The 19,651-nt window shown below is 37.1% G+C and overlaps 1 protein-coding gene across 4 annotated transcripts in view; it reads left to right on the forward strand.

Moving 5' to 3' along the window:
- The window catches only part of myom3 (myomesin 3), a 71,352-nt gene that overhangs the window by 34,949 nt on the left and 16,752 nt on the right, over window positions 1-19,651 (forward strand). For all 4 annotated transcript variants that reach the window (XR_008633483.1, XM_055164156.1, XM_055164155.1 and 1 more), the window contains 10 exons: window positions 4,601-4,729; window positions 4,811-4,972; window positions 7,586-7,727; window positions 9,552-9,751; window positions 11,326-11,379; window positions 14,054-14,181; window positions 16,000-16,180; window positions 16,970-17,144; window positions 17,460-17,581; window positions 18,790-18,977. Coding sequence is in view for 3 of the 4 variants with exons in the window: in XM_055164156.1 (XP_055020131.1) it covers window positions 4,601-4,729; window positions 4,811-4,972; window positions 7,586-7,727; window positions 9,552-9,751; window positions 11,326-11,379; window positions 14,054-14,181; window positions 16,000-16,180; window positions 16,970-17,144; window positions 17,460-17,581; window positions 18,790-18,977 (1,481 nt within the window). In the remaining variant the exon portion in view is untranslated. The remainder of the gene's footprint in view (window positions 1-4,600; window positions 4,730-4,810; window positions 4,973-7,585; window positions 7,728-9,551; window positions 9,752-11,325; window positions 11,380-14,053; window positions 14,182-15,999; window positions 16,181-16,969; window positions 17,145-17,459; window positions 17,582-18,789; window positions 18,978-19,651) is intronic.

Here is a 19,651-nt window from a genome sequence, read left to right on the forward strand (position 1 = left end):
AGAAACATGGCGTCCAATTGAGCGGAAAAGAAGCTCATGTATTTTTCATTCCTGAGATGGTTTGACGTCAAGCTGCGGAGCATTTTCAGATCATCTTAAGCGTGACTCTGGCCTAGATTACCAAGTATAGGACATCAGCGTGTTCTCCACTTTGGCACGATTGCCGCATATCTTTACCATCTCTAGTGCTCTGTTTATTTTTAAAGGTGCGCTATGTAACTTTTCTGGTGGGGGAGCTGACGCCTGCTTGTTTCCATGGGGGTGTTTTGTTAACGCAAATAGGAAATATAGAGCTTTAGGATGGTTCTATCAGTGCAGTTTCTTTTTTACTGCTCAAACTGGCATTCTGACTGTGAGCGGGGTTGCCTCTCCACAGATCTAATCAGTAACTTGGTCTGGTTTGGTCTCCATGAAGATAGAACGGTTTAATACCATACTGTGATACAAAGACAAAGCAATAACATCTCTGTGGAGAAATGAATTTGAAGGACCCTGCACCTACACAACTACACAATGGACCTTTAAGTACTGTACATTACTACTTTTACTTCTTTACCTTCCACCACTATGTATAACCAAAACTATTAACACACTCATAAACAAGAAGAACTGCTCATTTAAACGTTTGGTCATCTCTGATTTCACTTCATCTCATTGCATTTATTTGAGTGTGTTTGCTAACAAATCAAGTACACTGCCCCACGCTTTGAAAATTAAGTGCCAATTATTTTGAACGCTGCTTTATCTGCATTTAAGCATCAGGGCTCGCTCGCTGTGAAAATGGGCTAAGGAACTGCCTGCTGCCATTTTAATGTAGCCGGGCTGTGATTGTCTTATATGGAGCAGAACAGATTTTCCCAAACAAATCACTTGATATACAAAAGCACAACTGTGTGGATTCATCACAATCAGCTCCGTGTGGAGGGACGGATGGGAAGCACGAGTCAGGTCTGTGTTTTATTATGGCTATAAACTGGAATAACACCATTAAAAAACATCTGGGACAGGATGGGAATTGATGAGGTCCTTAAAATAAAATGTATCAGTCAAGCGTCACAAAGAATTTAGGACAGATGTAAAAACTGTGGCTATTTCAGAAGCAACTGTAATATGCAAAGATTATTTATATTCTATATTTTGTATATATTCAGTCTATTTTTGATTTTTATTTATGTTTAATGCACTCAATGTTTTTTATTTTATCCTAGTTTCTGGTCAAATTGCAGGTGAACACTACTTTATATCTGTACACATAAAGGCGTGTTAGTTTTGGTGCCGTTTGTTCCTCCCCTCAGACAGTTTCTGCTTGTTAACTAGTTCTATTGAATGGTCCCTGAGTCATAAATTGCATAATCGTTTGGGTTGTTAGGCCCCAGGCTCTGTCTCTTTTTTGTCTGTTTTTCTACCATGGAATTCTGGCTGTGTGAGCTCTTGTGATGGATTGGAGGGGCCTTTCCAAAACGCCTCTCTTTCCTTTGCCTTAACACTCAGTTTTGCACCTCCCCACGATTCAAGATAAATTGCTACTGAAATGAAATGTGCATTTATTTGGGTTTGGAGAGTTTTGAAGCGTTGTGCCTCATTTGTTCAAGGGAGTCTCACTGGTGAAGATTTGGACATATGCTGAGAGAGAGTTTTACACTCGGCTAACTGTATAAAGACACTGGTGTAAAATGGAATGGTCAAGAGACTTTATATATGTTTTTTAACACTGTCAAAGTATTTACACAGCACTAAGAGTAAAACTACCCAGAAGATGGTGTTATAATACATCACTGAGTGTACCATCCACCATTAAAGTTGGAGCAGCATGTTGTCACCACATCTGCTGCAGCTCCTCCTGCTCCATTCTGGGCTTCTGGTCTTTGTGATCAGTTTGCCATTTTTGTGGGTTACCATGTGGCTCTGTCAAGTCTCTGTGCTTGACTCTTAAAAGAGGCATTGTCTAGTCTGTGTAATATGTGTCTGTCACCATGGCGACTCTGTTTATGAGACCCTTGTTTGTTAATTTAGTTTTAACTGTGTCTCTTTTTTAGTTGTCACTCGATTTTGTTGTGCTTTTGAGAGACTCAGTTTATGTCTTTGTTAAGTAAATTAAGAAATGTATTATTGTACTGTTGAATTAGTTCATTAAAATATAAATTACTCAGTTTGGTGAAGTAAGCTACTTAATCTTCACAAACATAACATCTATTTAAAGACAGACCGTGTGAGATGTTCGTGTTGTTGTTAATAATTAAGAAAAGTTTTTAAAAATCTATTCCTTGACTCACGAGATTTGTACAATGTTACATATCTACTTCCATATTGTAAAAGACGCACTATGTCACTTTTTGGTTGGGGGTCCACACCTGCTTGTTTCTATGAAGATGTCACTCCTCTGCTTGGAATGTTCCATAGTATGACTTTAAACAGCTCTACTTTACATTTGTTCAATTACAGGTGGTTTTATAGCTCAAAAATAGCTAGAAAAACAGACTTTCTGACTGTGAGTTAGGTTGCCTCTCCACAGATCTGACCTATAACTTGGGCTGGTTTGGTTTAAATTTAATGCAATACTGGGAAACATTCCAGGCAAATCAATATGTCTCCATGGAGAAAAGCATCTGACGGGCCCTCCGCCAGAAACGTTACACAATGTACCTTTAAAGGGAGGTGTAAGTTCTGGGTGTTATTAATCGAGACAGTGACAATGATTTTTTTTTTAAAACTAAAGCTCATCTCATAAAATTTGTACATTGTTACACCTCTACTTTCAGATTGTTAAGCTGCATTGTATAACTTTTTTGGTAGAGGGTCCGTCAAATGTTTTTCTCCAGTATGATGTTAAACGCTTTTATCATCATGGAGACCAGATCAGACCAAGTTACAGGTCAGATCTGTGGAGAGGCAATCCATGCTCACAGTCAGAATGTCTGTTTTTCTAGCTATTTTTGAGCTATTAAACCCCCTGAAATAGAATAAATGTAAAGTAGAGCTGTTTAGTGTCATATTGTGGAACATTCCAGGCAGAGCAATGACATATCCATGGAAACAAGCACATGACGGACCCCGCACCGAAAACTTACTTAATGCACCTTTAAGACTTCACTGGGACACGCTGGACACTGCTGGCACTAAGGAAATAAGTTGTCATGAATTGTTCAGAATAGTAGTCTGGTTCTCAGCTTTGGCAGTCTCCAGTGTGTTTAATGTAGCCCTGGGGAAGGCCTCTCCTGGATGTGTCTCTGGATTAGTCTCCAGTGCCAGTTTGGATCAGATCGTCCCTTTGGTTAATTAGGAGTCTGTGGTTTGCCATCACTCCTGCTCTAAAGTGAGAGATGTGTGAAGGAAGAGCTTGTTAAAGCAGCTTAAAGGGGAAAACGAGGAGCCAGTGTCACAAACAAACTGTCAGAACGAGTAAAGAAAAACACACCTTATCTGCTTCAATATCTGACAGAGAATCCATCATATTCACATAATAGTAATGTAATGATTAATAATGTATATATATATATATATATGTTGTTTACATTGTCTGCTTGTCTTCAGGAGGTGTCCATGCAGCTGAACTGTAACATTTTGAAGCATAATATATTGCTACAGGGAAACATTTCAATAAAAAACTACTTCATGGACCTGACATAAAGCAGGATAATCCCAGTAAACCATTTTTAAATAGGCAGTATCATAAAAAGGCATGAACTGCAACAAATAAATAGCAGATTGAACCAAAAATTTGTTCTAGGAGTTACTTAGCCAGTTATCTACAGCTCAGATCTTATCGTGTTACAACTAAAATAGCAAAAATCTCACCACTATTACAAAGGAATTGTACACAGGAGAAATATTAAGCCCTAAGGCATATTCTTCCAGCTCTCATGTATGGAATGATTAGTTGATATAATAATAATCGTGACAGGCCTACTTAACAGTCTTCACCCGCTGAGGTTGTTTAAGTCAATTTACAAAAGGCATGGCCAACTAGGTAAGGCAAGGCAAGTTTATTTGTACAGCACAGTTCATACACAAAGAAATTCAAAGTGCTTTACAGAATAAGAAAGTCATTAAAACCACAATGCAAATCAGGACATAAATAACTACTGTTCAGTTAACATTAAGAGCAAAGTAATTAATATCCAAGACACAATTGTTTTTAGTCCAAAAACATATTTAAAATCTAAAATTGGGCTAAATGTCTCTCTAACTTTGTGGTTTAAAGTTTCCATTATATATTATATTCATTATATGATTAGCAAGAAAAATGTTATATTTACTTTTTTGCCAAAAAACAAATGGACTTTACTTCTGTAACTTGCCCAAAGAAGTAGAAACGGCCATATAAATATTACCTAGAGTTTATTAAGAAGAATCTCATACACTCTCTCACAGTCTTGGTTCGCTTTTATTAGGTCCCTTTGACTTTACTGTGGCATCACATATCGACATTTGGAGTTTAAACTAAAAGCTGGTGAGATAGTATTGAGTATTGACAGTATTGTAGTCTTTAATTTTTATACATCCTTAAATAAAATCTTTCCATATATTTTGTGTATATTATATTTCCTCTATATTCGCCACTTTCTTTAAATATCTGTCATTGCTTTATTTATATGTTTAGAACCAGAAGCCCAGTTTGCCTGTGCCCTCTGTCCAACCTGGGTGACTGAGGGAGAGAGACTCACTCTGCAGTGCACCTTCACCTGTCCACTCCTGCCCTTCCAACAGGACGTCACCTGGTTCAAAGATGGTATAAAACCTTTATATTCTGTTACAAGCAGCTAACTGGATGACTGAATATTTTCTTTTATTTATTTGGTTGGTTTTGTAGGGGTACAGTTGGAGCCATCTAAAACGGTGAATATGAAGACTGACAGCAACTTGGCCACCTTGATACTAGAGCCAATGCACAAGGAGCACGAAGGGGTCTACACTGTTCATCTCAGGACGAGGTCTGGAATACAGGAACGCAGTACTTTTGTCTATGTCAAAGGTGAGTACAACTGTAGCATTTCTCTATTCAGTTCATGTTTATACAGCCCAAAATCACAAAACAGCAGGATGATTGATTTTATGGTCCTATTATGCAAAATTGACTCTTGTGAGCTTTAAGCCATGTTAGAATGGCTCATCAAAAACATACTTAGACAAACTTTATTGATCCACAAGGGAAATAATCTGGAGTCAGATTTTGACTCAATTACTTATACTCAGAGTTGTGTTTTGTTTCATTCACACATGTTTGAATAATCCAAGTTTATTAGTCTGTCTACATCTCTAAAGCTCAAAATGCTCTGTTCCACCTTGTGATGTCATGTAGCTTTCAAGTTAACAGTGAAGTTTTTGTTTTGTAGAGACTAAGGCTGAATTCTAAGGCTAAAATCATCCAAATGATTTTAGTAAAGGTGAGTGGAGTTCAAAAATGCAGGGTCGCACTTCCTGTATTACAACATGACATCACAAGATGGAACACAGTGTTTTCTGTTTGGGAAAATAACTCAGTCTAAATATGCAGAGTTTGTGCATTAAATGTGAGAGGAAACATCATTATAGTAGATCAAAAAATAGCGTATGTGCCCTTTAAGCCTCGTCTTAAATGTAGAAACTGTCCCTGTGTTATCTTATACATTTATTTTAACAAAAGCATTCATTACAAACCAATACTTTAGATCATTACTTTAGTCTGATCGGTCAACATTGATGAGTACAATATAAACAGCAAGCATATAAAATGGCTCTATTGACTTAAATCCTGTATTTTCAGTTTAATTCAATCATATAATTCATTTTGACAAGTTTAGTTTAAGTTTTAATTGATGGACACAATTTTTTTTTATGCTTTAACTGATTTCAAAATATTCCCTATATCTTCCAGTGCGGTATAACCCTGTTCAGTCTTGGTTACCATTTGGAATTGTAGGGACTAGTGATGGACCCCTTCTAGTCTTGGTTTAGTCCTGGTTAAGTCTTGGTTTAGTCCCAGTTTAGTCCCGGTTTAGCCCCATTGCCAAATATGTTTTATTTTAAGCTAAATTATCAAAACCAGTCTAAAATGTCATGAAACAAGAGAAGTAATCTTATCACTAATTCTAACCTGGTCCAAAATGCTCAAATACACATTCATTGTTTGGAGTCATTTCAATTTAAAATGTACAACCGTGCATAGTGACAAAAGTGATTGTTGGTTGCCTCCACGCCTGATCCTTTGCAAAAACATATGTACTCTTATCGTTGCTATATCACTTGTCCCAGGCTGAGTAAATGGTGCCTTGATTGAACTTCTCTGTAGAAAGTCTGTTTGTGTTCACCGGATTTTGGTTGTGCTTTCATTTCCTGTTAGCGCACTCTTCTGATTTATATGGGGAAATTGCGCCATCAATCAAGTAGTTCTGCAGTGGAGAGCTTGTTAACTTTGTTCACTGAGACCATATATTCTTCAGGCTGCTATTTCCTGACACTCATTCTCTTCTGAATGCAAATAAGGCTGAAAACTCCCACTCGACTCATCAACATTTGAAATGTGTCTGGACAGCTGTGGAAAGACTATAACGTCAATATTCACTGACAGAAAAGATATATGATGCCTATAGAGGGAATTATGCAGAACATAATGGATACTGTAGTTAGATCTAATCATGCTTCATATTTACATTATAATATGAATGAGATATAAAGGTAAGTATATAAGAGCATATATACAGTGATTTTCATATCATAAAAATGCATATAATTCACAATGAATTAAAGGTCCTATATCAGGGGTGTCAAACTCAAATTCACAGAGGACCAAAATTTAAAAATGGGTCTAAGTTATGGGCTGAACTAAATATTTATAGAAAACTTCCACAACATCTGCATGTTTTCTCTTCTTTTGAGATACGTAATGTTGAATCCAGAACAAGCAGAATATTAAATAATAACAAAATTTTAAATAAATAATGTCTCTATAGCCTGTCTGTAGCCAGCGGGCCAGCTCTAGTAAATATTTGATATGATCTATATAATTATATTGCGAGCCTAATTTGGCCCCCAGACCTGAGTCTGACATGTCTGTTCTATATTATGAAAAATTCACTCATGGGAACTTTAAGCCATGTTATAATCCTGTTACCTCCACAAAAACATACCTGGAGTTGTGTTTCCTTTTGTTCATTCACACAAGTTTAACACACAGACCCTGTATATTTAGGCGTTCTTCCCTCAAACAGAAAACACTCTGTTCCACTTTGTGATGTCATGTGGTAATACAGAAAGCGACTCACTGTGTTTATAGACTCCATACACCTTCACTAGAATAATTTCAGCCCTGGAATTGCCAATTTCTACTAAACAAAAGGTAAACAATAGCTGTTAACTTCAGAACTACCACTACATGACATCACGACGTGGAACAGTTTGAGCTTTGCAGATGTAGACAGACTAATAATATAATAATGTTTTTTTGGTCACACACATTTGAGTAATCCTTCTCATTTGAGTAATCCTTACTCAAATGTGTGTGACCAAAAAAACACAACTCCGGGTATGTTTTTGATGAGGTTACATTATAACATGTTTTGAAGTTTACAAGAATCAATTTTGCAGTTGTCTTTGCTGTACATTGCAGATGCAGCAGCCATAGTGCAGGGGGGTCCGGGCTCTCCTCTGAATGTCCAAGTATCAGACATCAACAAGGATTATGTGTTCCTCACCTGGGAACCACCCAGTGCTGATGGAAGCTCATTTGTGGAGGGCTACCATGTGGAGAGGTATGAAGTGCACTTTACTGTGTGTGCTATATTTTCAGTAACACACTTGTACACTTGTGATCAGTTTGGTTGTAATTTAGGGTTTCTGTGCAGTCCATGTAATTTCATTCTCCTGTTAAATCCTAGATTATGCACTCTTGTGAGCCATAAACCATGTTATAATGCTGTTACTTCATCAAAAACATACCTGGAGTTGTGTTTTGATTCCTTCACACATTTTAGTAATCCTTTATTACTTTATTATTAGTCAGTCTACATCTCCAAAGCTCAAAATGCTCTGTTATCCATTGTGATGAAGCAGTAGTTTTCAAGTTAACAACTACATTTTAACTTTTCTTCAGTAGAAAATGGCAATTGCAGGACTGAAATTATCCAAATGATTCTAGTGATTGTATATGGAGTTTAAAAACAAAGTACAGCACTTCCTGTATTACTACATCATGACATCACAAGGTGGAAGTCTTTTCCATTTGAGAAGAGTTTACAGCCTAAATATGCAGGGTTTATGTGTTAAACATATGTGAATATAACAAAACACAACTCCAGGTATGTTTGTGGGGGGAAACAACATAATAATAATAATAATAATAATAATAATAATAATAGAGATTAGAAAACAGCGTATTATGGACCCTTTAAAATGATATAAATAATACATGTTTTAAATAGCTGTACCTGCTTTTTTTTTTATATCTGTTCTTGCACACAACAGAGACTATGTTGATTTTGGTGAAACAGGAAAATTGCCTGATACCTCTCTGTTCCCTAGCAACACCTTACGCTTGCCCAGGTCCGGCCTTTTTAAGTCTTTTGTTTACTGCCACACTCTTCCATCACAGCTCCCTCCTTTAACACCACAGTGTGTTGTAAAACCTCTGTGTGCACAAGCTTCTTATTGTCACAAGATGGAATTGGCTCAGAATTATAGATAGCTCTTGAGTTTTGACAACTAGATGGTGAGCTTTCATTGTTTCATTTTTGTTATCATGTGTAATGTGTTTTGGGCTCTCAAACTTTTGGGGAAAAAAGTGCTTTTGTTTTCTCTTTCTGTAACCACAAGATATGTGTTTTGTTATTTTTCAAGCAAAATAATCTGGCAGTTGGGTAAGATTTTTTTTGTTTGTTACTTCAAATACAATTACTTCATTTTTTACTCAACTGAAAATAAAAGCAATACAGATTCTGAGACAACCAGGCTAAGAAATGCAATGCAAGATGTTGTCAAGAAATACACCCAAAACAAGGATTATAAAATATTGGAGGTTAGGAAATGTATCTATTCTAAATCATTGCAACAACATTAACTACATTTGCAGAGTATTATTGATGCTTTGCAGTAATATCACTCTGGGGGTGTTCTACATTTATCTCTGTTGGCAGAATGTTAAACACTTACCATGGTGACGTAATGCACACATTAGAAAACACTGTCAAAAATGTTTTAGTGTACTAATAGTTTGAAAACTCCAAAAAATATCCAAAATTAATTTAAACAGCTCATTTTCAGGAGTCTGCGATTAATATGAGTATTCATAGTCCAGTTTACATGTTTGATTTTCAACTAAAAGGTGAGAGTGACTATAATGTTATTTGAGATGGACTTGATGGACTAACACCATAAACCATCTCACCTGTTGTAGTTCCAGCTAAATCTTTCTCTTTCTGGTCTGATTGTTTTAAAACAAAGCTCAGATTAAAGTCTAACTTGAGTAACGGAGCTTTACACAGAGCAGTGTCTACAGTTAGCATCACACCCCCAAGGAAATTGGTTAACCTCAGCTGATAAGCATCAATTTCTAGTTTTGCCTCTTCTCTTTTACGCAGAAAGGAGCTCAGTGAGGAGCAGTGGACCCGCTGTAACTCACAGATCCAGAAAGCCTGCCACTTCCCTGTGTTTGGGCTAAAGCCTGGTGCCTACTACCAGTTTCGAGTGCGTGCTGTAAACAAGGCTGGAGCTGGCCGTCCTTCAAAACCTACAGACCCCATCCTCACTGAAGACCCCCAGGAGGCCACCAGGAAAATGGGTAACTCAGAGAAGAAAGTTTTGTGCTAATTTTGTGTATATGCTCTAACCCTGGCCCATAACTCACCCTGACTGCCTCTGGTGCCACTTTACATGCCCAAAGAGATGAGCAGCAGACGGAAAACAGCTGCTATGTGTTGATGTGGATCTCATTGTATTGTGCCAGGGGCTGCCATAAAGCTGATAGCGCCAGAGCATTTGAATGGTGTGTGAAAGTGCAAGGCTTTGTTCAATATGACTGAAGAAGAATTTCTATTTCCATCGATGATACTTTTAGGGCCAAAGGGACATTTTTATTACTTTTGGGCATTTTTAAAGTAGAATGAGATTATGTACTTTCTTTTGTCAACATGGTGGCTGGGTAGTGAAGGCATTTTACGCTCTGAAATAGGGTTGTCATAATATCAAATTTTAGTATCATGATTACTGTGAAAAAAGAAACCAAACTACAAAAATCTTTCTGAATGAATAAGTTACTAAGTTAATGACCTCCACATAAAAGAGATTTAATGTTTTTTACTTTGTTGCAGCTACAGATTATCTTGAAAATGAATAATTATGATTCTAAAATGTAATTATATTATTTGTTCTTAAAGAGGAAAATACATAAATATGCTTGATACCAAACAATAAACTATAACTTCACAAACCTGATGCAGTGTGCAGTAGTTTCATTAGCACTCTGCACTCTGATTGCATTCTGATAGCACTATGAAGGGGGAGTGACTTAGCACGGAAAGCAAAGGGAGGAGGTGGCATTAAGCAGCATTCAGTCTGCGTGATACACTGCAAATTCTGTGATCTGGCCAAGATTTTAAAACATATATCAGATTTTTCATCTTGTTTACAGATTTATTATGTACTTAATAGGTCTGAGACTGATTAATTCTAGTCTAGAGGTAGTTTATTTTAAGATAACTTGTCAAGTAAAATTATTGTGCTGCATGGACAGATAATTTCACTACTTTTAAGTCATTTTCTGATAGATTTAAGTGTTTATGTCTTACATTTGGCCAAGCTTTTTTGCAATGTAAGCAACTATGTTTGTTTTTAACTCGAAAGGATCGTGTGTCTTTCTCACTGGTTAATCCGCCTGTCAATGTGTCAATCTCTGTGAAATCAGCAAGATAGGACACAGCTCCAGATCCATTCGTCTTTGTGAAGTTTTCTCAAAGCCTGTGGTTCTGGTTAGTGAGGTAATGTCCAAGCTGCCAGTTTACCAAAAAAATATGGACTGGCATGTTTTTGTGATACTAAGATTATATTTAAAAAAAATCTGCTGTGTCTATGCGTCTATATATGTCTGTCTATGTCAATACAATATGGGTGAAGATAAAACTAGAATGAAATACAGGTTCATCGTGTGATACTGGGAGGACAGATGGACGATGGTCAGCTGCTGTGGTCCATTAAACGTAGATGAAGGACAGACAGAAGGTTGACTTGCCTCCAGCCCCTTCCCCATCCCTGCACACCGCTCCACCTCACCTCTTACATTACCCCTAATAGTGTTATCATGAGCCCCATAAAATTTCATTACTGTGATATGATTTGGTTTTTATATCTCTTTCTTAGTGGTCAGTGTTGACAGAGGAAGGACACTCACAGTCACCAAAGATGAGCTGGAAGGTAAGAGCACACCCCCCTGCTTTCTGGTTTCATATTGTGTGTATTTTTATGTATTTGCTTTTATTTTATGACGCCTCCAGCTTTACTATATATTTAACAACACACTGCTGTGATTGCATGTGTGTGTCTCATAGACTGTATATATAAATGAACACAGCTAACCCGCTAGCCACCATGTTCCAAACGGTGAATGTAAGTGAATGTGGGGGTGCTACCGGTTACATCGACTCTGGCTCCAATTGACTTTACATTGAAAAATTGTTATCCCTTTTTCTGTAACTACTGTAGTTGTTTTGGTTGTTTATTAATCCAACTCTACATGATTCTGGCATTTTTATTTCACTCTTTTTTTCATTAAAGTGCAGATTACACATTTTTATTATTATTATAAGTGAAAGAAATTATAACTATTGTAAATGTAAATTATAGTTTTACACCAATCAAGAAGCAAATTTTGAAGAAAAGTTTTAAAATATGTTAAAAATTACAGGAAGTAGAGAGTTCAAACATACTGATTCACATTAGGGAGAATTTTGTATCCCAACATTGGGCACATTTTACACGTGAGAATTTTTTTTTTTTCTGATACTGATAAAAATGATTTCAACAAAATAAAGTTATTTTCATATATTTGTATTTGCCAGATAATCATTTCTGTGTGTATTAGAGGAGTTTTGGTTGTCAACAGTTATTGAATTCCCTCATGTGATGTCACGATTTACTAGCCAGACTGGCGCCATTACTCAGGTTCAATACTCTCCAGCATCAATTTCTACTGCTAGTCAGAAATTTGTGGATATGTGGCCCTTTGGACACCCCTGCACTAGATGGTTTGCAAGAACCCCTGAAGTGCAAGTCCGGGCACTAGCCAATCAGAGAAGAGCCATACATTCTGTGTTGGCAACGATTCCCAAGACTGAGGATTTAAAGCCGGAACAAAGAGAATATTTGGTGAATTTTATGAAGGGGAAACACGTTATTGTCTTTCTTTTTACGGGATTTGGGAAAAGCTTAATATAACAGTTAGCCCCGTTAGTGGCGCATTACATATGTCACGTCCAAAGAGCAGCAACTGGTTAAATACAAAAAGTACTCGCCTACCATTGAGCGAACAAATCCTAATGCTGTGAGGTCAGACGGCTGATGAATTAGGCTGACGATTTACAACCTGAAAGTAAAATTTTAAACGGAAAAAATTGCCAAATTGGAAAAACAGATGTGAATGTTTTTGCAAAAGTCTTAAATATAAATAAACGTCTATAATATAATGATCTTCACTATTTTTTTTTTGTAAAAATTTGTAGCCTAACCTATCATAGACTCTTTAATAAATTCCTATTCTTATTATGAAACTTTTCTCCAAAATCACACCTATAACTGCTAGCTTCTTGATTTTTATTTGACTGGAGTCAAACGCTCTTGGTGAAGTCACTTTCCCTCACTCTAATTCTTTATACAGTCTATGGTGTGTTTGCGTTAGTATTTTTCTATTCACGTGCTTCAGACAAAGCGCAGTCCCCAGTGTTGGGTTGGTAAACGTGCACAATAGCCCAAGGTGCACTGAATGCCTATGAAGAGGCCTGATAACCTTGGCAACACACTGGCTTACAGTGAGAGAGATAACACACAACGCAGTGTGTGTTTCAGAAAGCAACTGGAAAACAAATGCACCTCTGGGGAATTCTGATTTTCGTTATCACATCTTTTAGTAGAGGTTCAGGGTATAATAGGTTTTGTATGTGTCACACTGAAATGGGTTTGTTTAATCACAATCCTCATCTTTTTTTTTTTTCCATTATCTATATAAAGAGTATATAGCTACATGATTCAGTAATCTCTGTATTCATTTTGCATATAGGCTATAATGTGCCATGCAGAATGAAACGCTTAGTTTGCATGTATTATGTTAAAAAATGTTTAGGTTTTAGGATTTAAAGGTCTTATTTTATGCAACATTGATTCTTGTGAGCTTTAAGGCATGTTAGAATGTTGTTACCTCCTCAGAAACATACATGGAGTTGTGCTTTTTTTTCATTCACACATATAACCCTTTATTATTAGTCTGCCTACATCTCAAAAGTTTAAAATGCTCTGTTCCACCTTATGATGTCATGAAGCAGTAGTATTCAAATTAACAGCTACATTTTACCTTTTGTTCAGAAGAGATAGGAAATTCCAGACCTGAAATCATTCGAAGTATTCTCGTGAAGGTGTATGGAGTTTAAAAACACAGTGAAGCACTTCTTGTATTACTACATGACATCACAAAGTGGAACTGAGTGTTTTCAGTTTGAGAGAAGAGAACTCAAACTGAAAATATGCAGGTGTGTGGTTGTGTGTGGTTATAGGTTGTGTGAATGAAAGAAAGCAGAACTCCAGGTACGTTTGTGATGAAGAAACATTATGACATAGATCAGAAAATAGCGTAATATAGGCCTTTAAATGCTTTTCTTATACTTCTATATTTTATACATTTGGAACAGAGGGGAGCAGTGCTTTTATTTCAACTCCCTTTAGAGAGTTGAGATACAAAAATGTAAACTTTGCCTGGCTTGTTCTCCTGCATGTGTGTGTCTGTGTGCGTGTGTGTTTATGTTTATTTATTAAATATGGAACAGTCCACATTAATCAACATGTTTTAGTATCGTGACAGGCCTATTTGTGTGTTGCCTAGGTGACGTGACAGTTCCTTTTCCTCCGACCGATGTGCACGCTAGTGAGAGGACTGACTCGTACGTGGTGCTGAGCTGGAGCCCCCCAGAGCCCAGAGGCAGAGAGCCCCTCACCTACTACGTGGAGAGGGTCAGTGCACTCACATTCACATTATTCCCTTAGGGGGCGCTCTTCTCGACCATGATTTATCACAGTACAAGAAGTTATAACAGGCTCGATAATTATTTCTATTCACACTCACACTATTCAAATATGTGTTGGAAAATTAACTTTTGAGAGAAGACTAGAATATGAACAGCAAAAAGTATACAAGAATCACATGCATTTCAGAATAATTTTGTGGATGTCTTTTCTAAACTACAAGGTTAAGAGAAAACACCAGGACCAATCAAATTGCGTTTAGGAAGGATAAAGGAGACATATTAGGCTAAATCTCTGATCATTGATCTTTTAGTAGCTTTTAACCATGTTTGATCGTGATGTTTTCCTTTCTCATTTAAAGTTGTGTTTGGATTACTGATGCATGTTTGGGTAATCTTTATTCTCCTGCAGATGGAAACTAGCTTTAGCTAAATCTGATGTAAAGCATCTCTTCTTTTGTGAGATCAATGTGTTTGCAGATGGTCCCTGTTAAAATAAAACGGTAAACTAAACTTCATGACACTTCTGGTCCAAAAATTTCCCCTATCCCCCATCACTGTTCTGTACTTACATAGTTGTCAATTTTTCATACACGTAGGATTCAGCAACACCGTAAAAGTAATCATTCAGGAAATCAGAATGTTTTTTAAATCAATATTACGATTTAAATGTGCATTGCATAACTTTTCTGGTGGAGGGTCTGCCTCATTCTTGACTCCATGTAGATGTTATTGTTTTTTCCTGGAATGTTCTACAGTATGGCTTTTAATTTAACTCTTATCTCCATGGAGACAAGCGGCCACATCACAAGGCCAAGTTACAGCTCAGATCTCTGGAGAAGTGGGCATGCTCTCAGTAAGAATGTATGTTTTTCTGGTAGTTTTGAGAAACAAAAAAAAACATTTAATTGAATAAATGCAAGATATATTTGTTTAATGCCAGGCAAAACATCACCATGGAGATAAGCAGATGGAGATCTGAAAAGTTACACAGTGCACCTTTAAAGTATAAATTAATTATGCATTTATAACTAGCAAATCAAACTATAACTTTAACATGATGAAACAGAGATTGAATAGCTAGAGTTACACTTTGATTTCACCTCTTTGCTCTGGTGACATTACTGAACAATCTTACAAAAATATGAAAGCTTTTGAGGTATCCAATTGCTTTGTACTACAGATATTTATTCTGACTCTTGTTATTCTGTATAGAGCTACTTTTTACTATTTTGACTGTTTTTTGGGGTGTTTTTTCAGCACAGGTCCCCCAAACTACCCCCCTTATAATCTAAAAACTGCCAAAAGAAGTAAATTTTATTGGTGTTTCATACGTTGCTCTGGTAATAAAACTGTCAGATGTGTCAAAGGCATATGAGGGAGTGCCTGAGTCTGCTGCTTCTCTTGACTTTATAAAGAAGGAAACAAAATCAAATAACCCCTTTGCCCTTCAGCAGCTTATTTCAAAATAATATATCATTTATTGTACATCTCCATCAAAAACTGTGGTGGTTATGGTAGGAAATGTAGTTATATAGATTGTGCATTGTTGCTTACAAGCAACTCAAGAATGCAACAAAATAGTTTTTTTTTTTTTTTGTGCAATAAAAAAATTTACAGAGAATGGACAGAGAACAGAACTATTTGGACACAGTAGCTCACACATCACAATTAAATGAAACAAAACACAACTCCAAGTATGTTTGTGATGTGGAAACAACATTATAACATAAATCAGAAAATAGCGTAATGTGAACCCTTTAATGAACCTCAAGTATAATTAACATGCTTCTCTTTCTTTTCTCAGTCGTTAGCAGGTGGAAACTGGGAGAGGGTCAGTCTGGACATGGTGGTCAGCTCTCCTCGTTTCCCAGTGTTTGACCTGGTCAAGGGCAGGAGGTACTACTTCAGAGTGCGCTCTGTGAACAAGTATGGAGTCAGTGACCCCTCTGACGCCAGTGGTCCTGTGTCCTTGGGAAAACCACAAGGTGACAGTGGACTTAAATGGAGTGTGTGCATTAACCTCTGTGTGAAAGAGGTCAATTTCATTTCATAGAACTGCTCTCAGCTTTAGACAGTTCCTTTGTTCTAGAGCTGGGGGTGAAACAGAAGTCTTTAATGGACTTATCAATTAAGTGCAGCTAATTCTGTACAAACTATGATTCAGGCAATGGCACCATAAGTTACATGTGAGATCTGGAAAGACGAGTTCACTCACAGAAGAATGCAAGTTTTTAAGTCAATAAAAACCCGTGTTATTGAGTAAATACAAGATGGATACATTTAAAGCCATACTGGAACATTCTAGGTACAGCATCTTCATGGAGACAAGCAGATAGCAGACCCTCCACTAGAAAAGTTACATAGTGCACCTTCAAACAACTCTCTATAGTAATGTTGGTTACTTAAAAAACATATATTTTTAATATGAAACAGTGAATTGCAACTTAAATAAATCTGGTTAATAATATTGTGTTATAATAAAGTACATTAAAAGGCAGCAGTAGCCCAGTTGGTGTTGGAGTGTTCGTCCTCTGATCCGAACTTTGGCAATTCGAATCGTACTCTACGTACATCGGCTGACCCACAGGTTGGCAGTATGATTCCAGCTTCCACTGATGAATACTGTTATTGTGTCTTTGGGCAAGACACTTAATCCTCCTTGCCCCCAGTGTCTGTGTACACTGGCGTATGAATGAACTGGAAAAACACTATATAAAAATGTGACCAGTTAAAATTTTACCATTTATATATTTTTTTTCATTTTGTTTCTTTAGCCCTGCCCACTCCCCCACACTCACTAATACCCTACAGAGACACAGACACCTCAGTGCTGCTGAAGTGGCAGGAGCCCGAGGACAAAGAGGGCATCCTGGGCTACTATCTATACTACAGCGAGAAGGGTAAAGAGAACTGGAAAACCATCAACAACAAACCTTGCACCAAGACCAGGTACCAGGGCGTTCACTCTTTATTGTACACAAAACTGTTTAGCTGACCAGCCAGAGCCACACGTCTTAAAAAAACGTTACAAAGACAAGTGCACATAAAAAGGGGGAAAACACAATATATACGACCAAGAAAACTTGCAGATTTTTACAGAATCAACAATCGAAGCACCAAACTACTACTTATCTCAGGTAAAATAAGTTATATATTTTGTTCTGAGCATGGTTCCTCAGTCCAGGAGGAAACTTAGAGTAGACAGCATTTTCAACAAAGCTTTATCTTTATAGTCACTGAATTGAGTCTGTTCTTCTGTTGTAGTTTCACTGTACATGGGCTCAAGACGGGGAAAGAGTATGTGTTCAGAGTCAAGTCCGTGAGCAGAGCTGGAAACAGCATCTCCTCAGAGGAGTCTCCCCCCATCACAGTCAAAGCAGCTCTCAGTGAGTGCATGGTTCACATACTACTGTAAATGCTATTATACGCAGACAGTGTTGGGAAGCAACTGAATATATATACCAAGAATACATGTTCTGAATACTAATCTGGGGTAACTGGATTCCGGTACAGTGACTTTTTCATTTGGTCAATAAATCAATATTGCAGTGAACAAATATTCTTTTTATAGCTTAATACCAAATTTGACTCGTGAGCTTTATTTGCCCGTCTACAGCTCAGAATGCTCTGTTCCACCTTGTGATGTCATATAGTGGTAGTGTTCAAGTTAAGTTTTACCTTTAGTTCAGTAGAGATTGTGAAGGTGTATGGAGTTAAAAAACACAGTGGAGCACTTCCTGTAATTCCACATGACATCACAAGGTGGAATCGAGTGCTTTTCGGTTGAGGGAAGAATTCAGCCTAAATATGCAGGGTTTGTGTGTTAAACGTGTGAATGAAACAAAACACAACTCCAGGTCTGTTTTTGATCATTATTACATAGATCAGAAAATAGGGTAATATGGGCCCTTTGAAACTTCTCAAGTCTGAGAAGTTCTCAAGTTGTTGGCAGGTGGTATTCAGAATACAGTTACTTTTCTGAAATCAAAGGAATATGTAATTTTATTTGATCATTTATTTGATTCAGAACCCAGTACTATTATTGGACTATGTATCAGACAAGTACTACTACAAAATACTGTTTAATGTAGGTGTTCAGTATTGTGTAACTCAATACATTTACAAAGTATTCGTCCCAAAACTGTACACAGAGAACACCAGTTCTATCAATAATGTTTCCTGGTTAATCAAATATAAGCAATGACCTTTTTTCAGATGCATTATGTATGACTGATTAGGAATGTTTGTCATTGATAATCTATTGAGTTGTCAAAAATGCAATAACCATTTATTAAATGATACAAATATGAATTATCTAGCTGTTAGTTAATAGCCTATTAGCTTGATGTATTAATTGATAATATGAACTGTCATGAGTATTTCAGAGGCACTATGACCACATGGTGAAGGAAATATCACTTCTTAGACTTATTAGACTTAGACAAACTTTATTGATCCACAAGGGAAAAACTTCTTGTCAAGTGTTTTTCTCACAATGATGTATCTGCTCACCTGATATCACCTGGTATTTTGATGTGAGGCACGTATTCAAAAATACGTTTCAGTTCAACTGTTTCCTTTATGTGTGGTTTAGGAGTGCCATCTGCTCCATCTGCCATTGTTCTGCTGCTGTGCACTGACTCAGAGATGGTGGTGGGCTGGAGGGCCCCTGCTCGTAGTGGAGGAGACCCTGTGCGAGGCTACTACCTGGACCAAAAGGAGGAGGGAGAGGAGGTGTGGAGAGAGGTCAATGAGAAGGCTGTCCCAGAAAGGAAGCTCAAGGTCTGTGGAATTACAACTCTAATCTCTCAAGTTTCAGGAAACTTTTATTAAAACATCCAGTCTACCCACAATAACCTCACACAACACAAGCAATATTAATAAAAGGTATTTTATTTCATTTGACTTCTGTCACTTAGCAACTGAGTGTCCATGGAGACGTGTAATAAAATAAAATGTTTCACCTGCCTCTGGAGATTTCTAGTGATTTGTAATTAAATATTGTGTGAACGTGTCCTTTCCTTTAACAGCATTGACCAATTATACAAAAAAAGGTTGTCATTACACCAAATGCAACATTAGAATAGAATTAGCTTAACAAATCGTACATTTTCAGCATGACTTGGCCTGACTTGCTGAATGGCCGTTTCAAGAACATACAGCTCCCCCTATTGGTACAAGTTAAACCCTGCAGAGCACTGTCACATGGGCCAGGGTTTTTCAGCCTCTTTTGAGCTAAGGCACTCTTTTGTCTAAAAGATTCCATGGCACCAAATTACACCAGGTTAATATGCTTTGTTTCCATTTGGCACTGATGATTGTTTTGGTTTGTAAACTGGTTCAGAAGTTGCCCAGGACACATCAAATGGTAAACTAACTAACTGCATGTGAGAATTTATTTAACTTTTTTCACCTAAGGCACCTGGTCATACTTCAAGGCAACAGACTGAAAAACA

Source organism: Boleophthalmus pectinirostris, unplaced genomic scaffold (genome assembly GCF_026225935.1).
Source record: "Boleophthalmus pectinirostris isolate CB_2022bp ecotype Guang Dong unplaced genomic scaffold, ASM2622593v1 HiC_scaffold_6, whole genome shotgun sequence".
In the NCBI taxonomy this organism is placed as follows: Eukaryota; Metazoa; Chordata; class Actinopteri; order Gobiiformes; family Gobiidae; genus Boleophthalmus; species Boleophthalmus pectinirostris.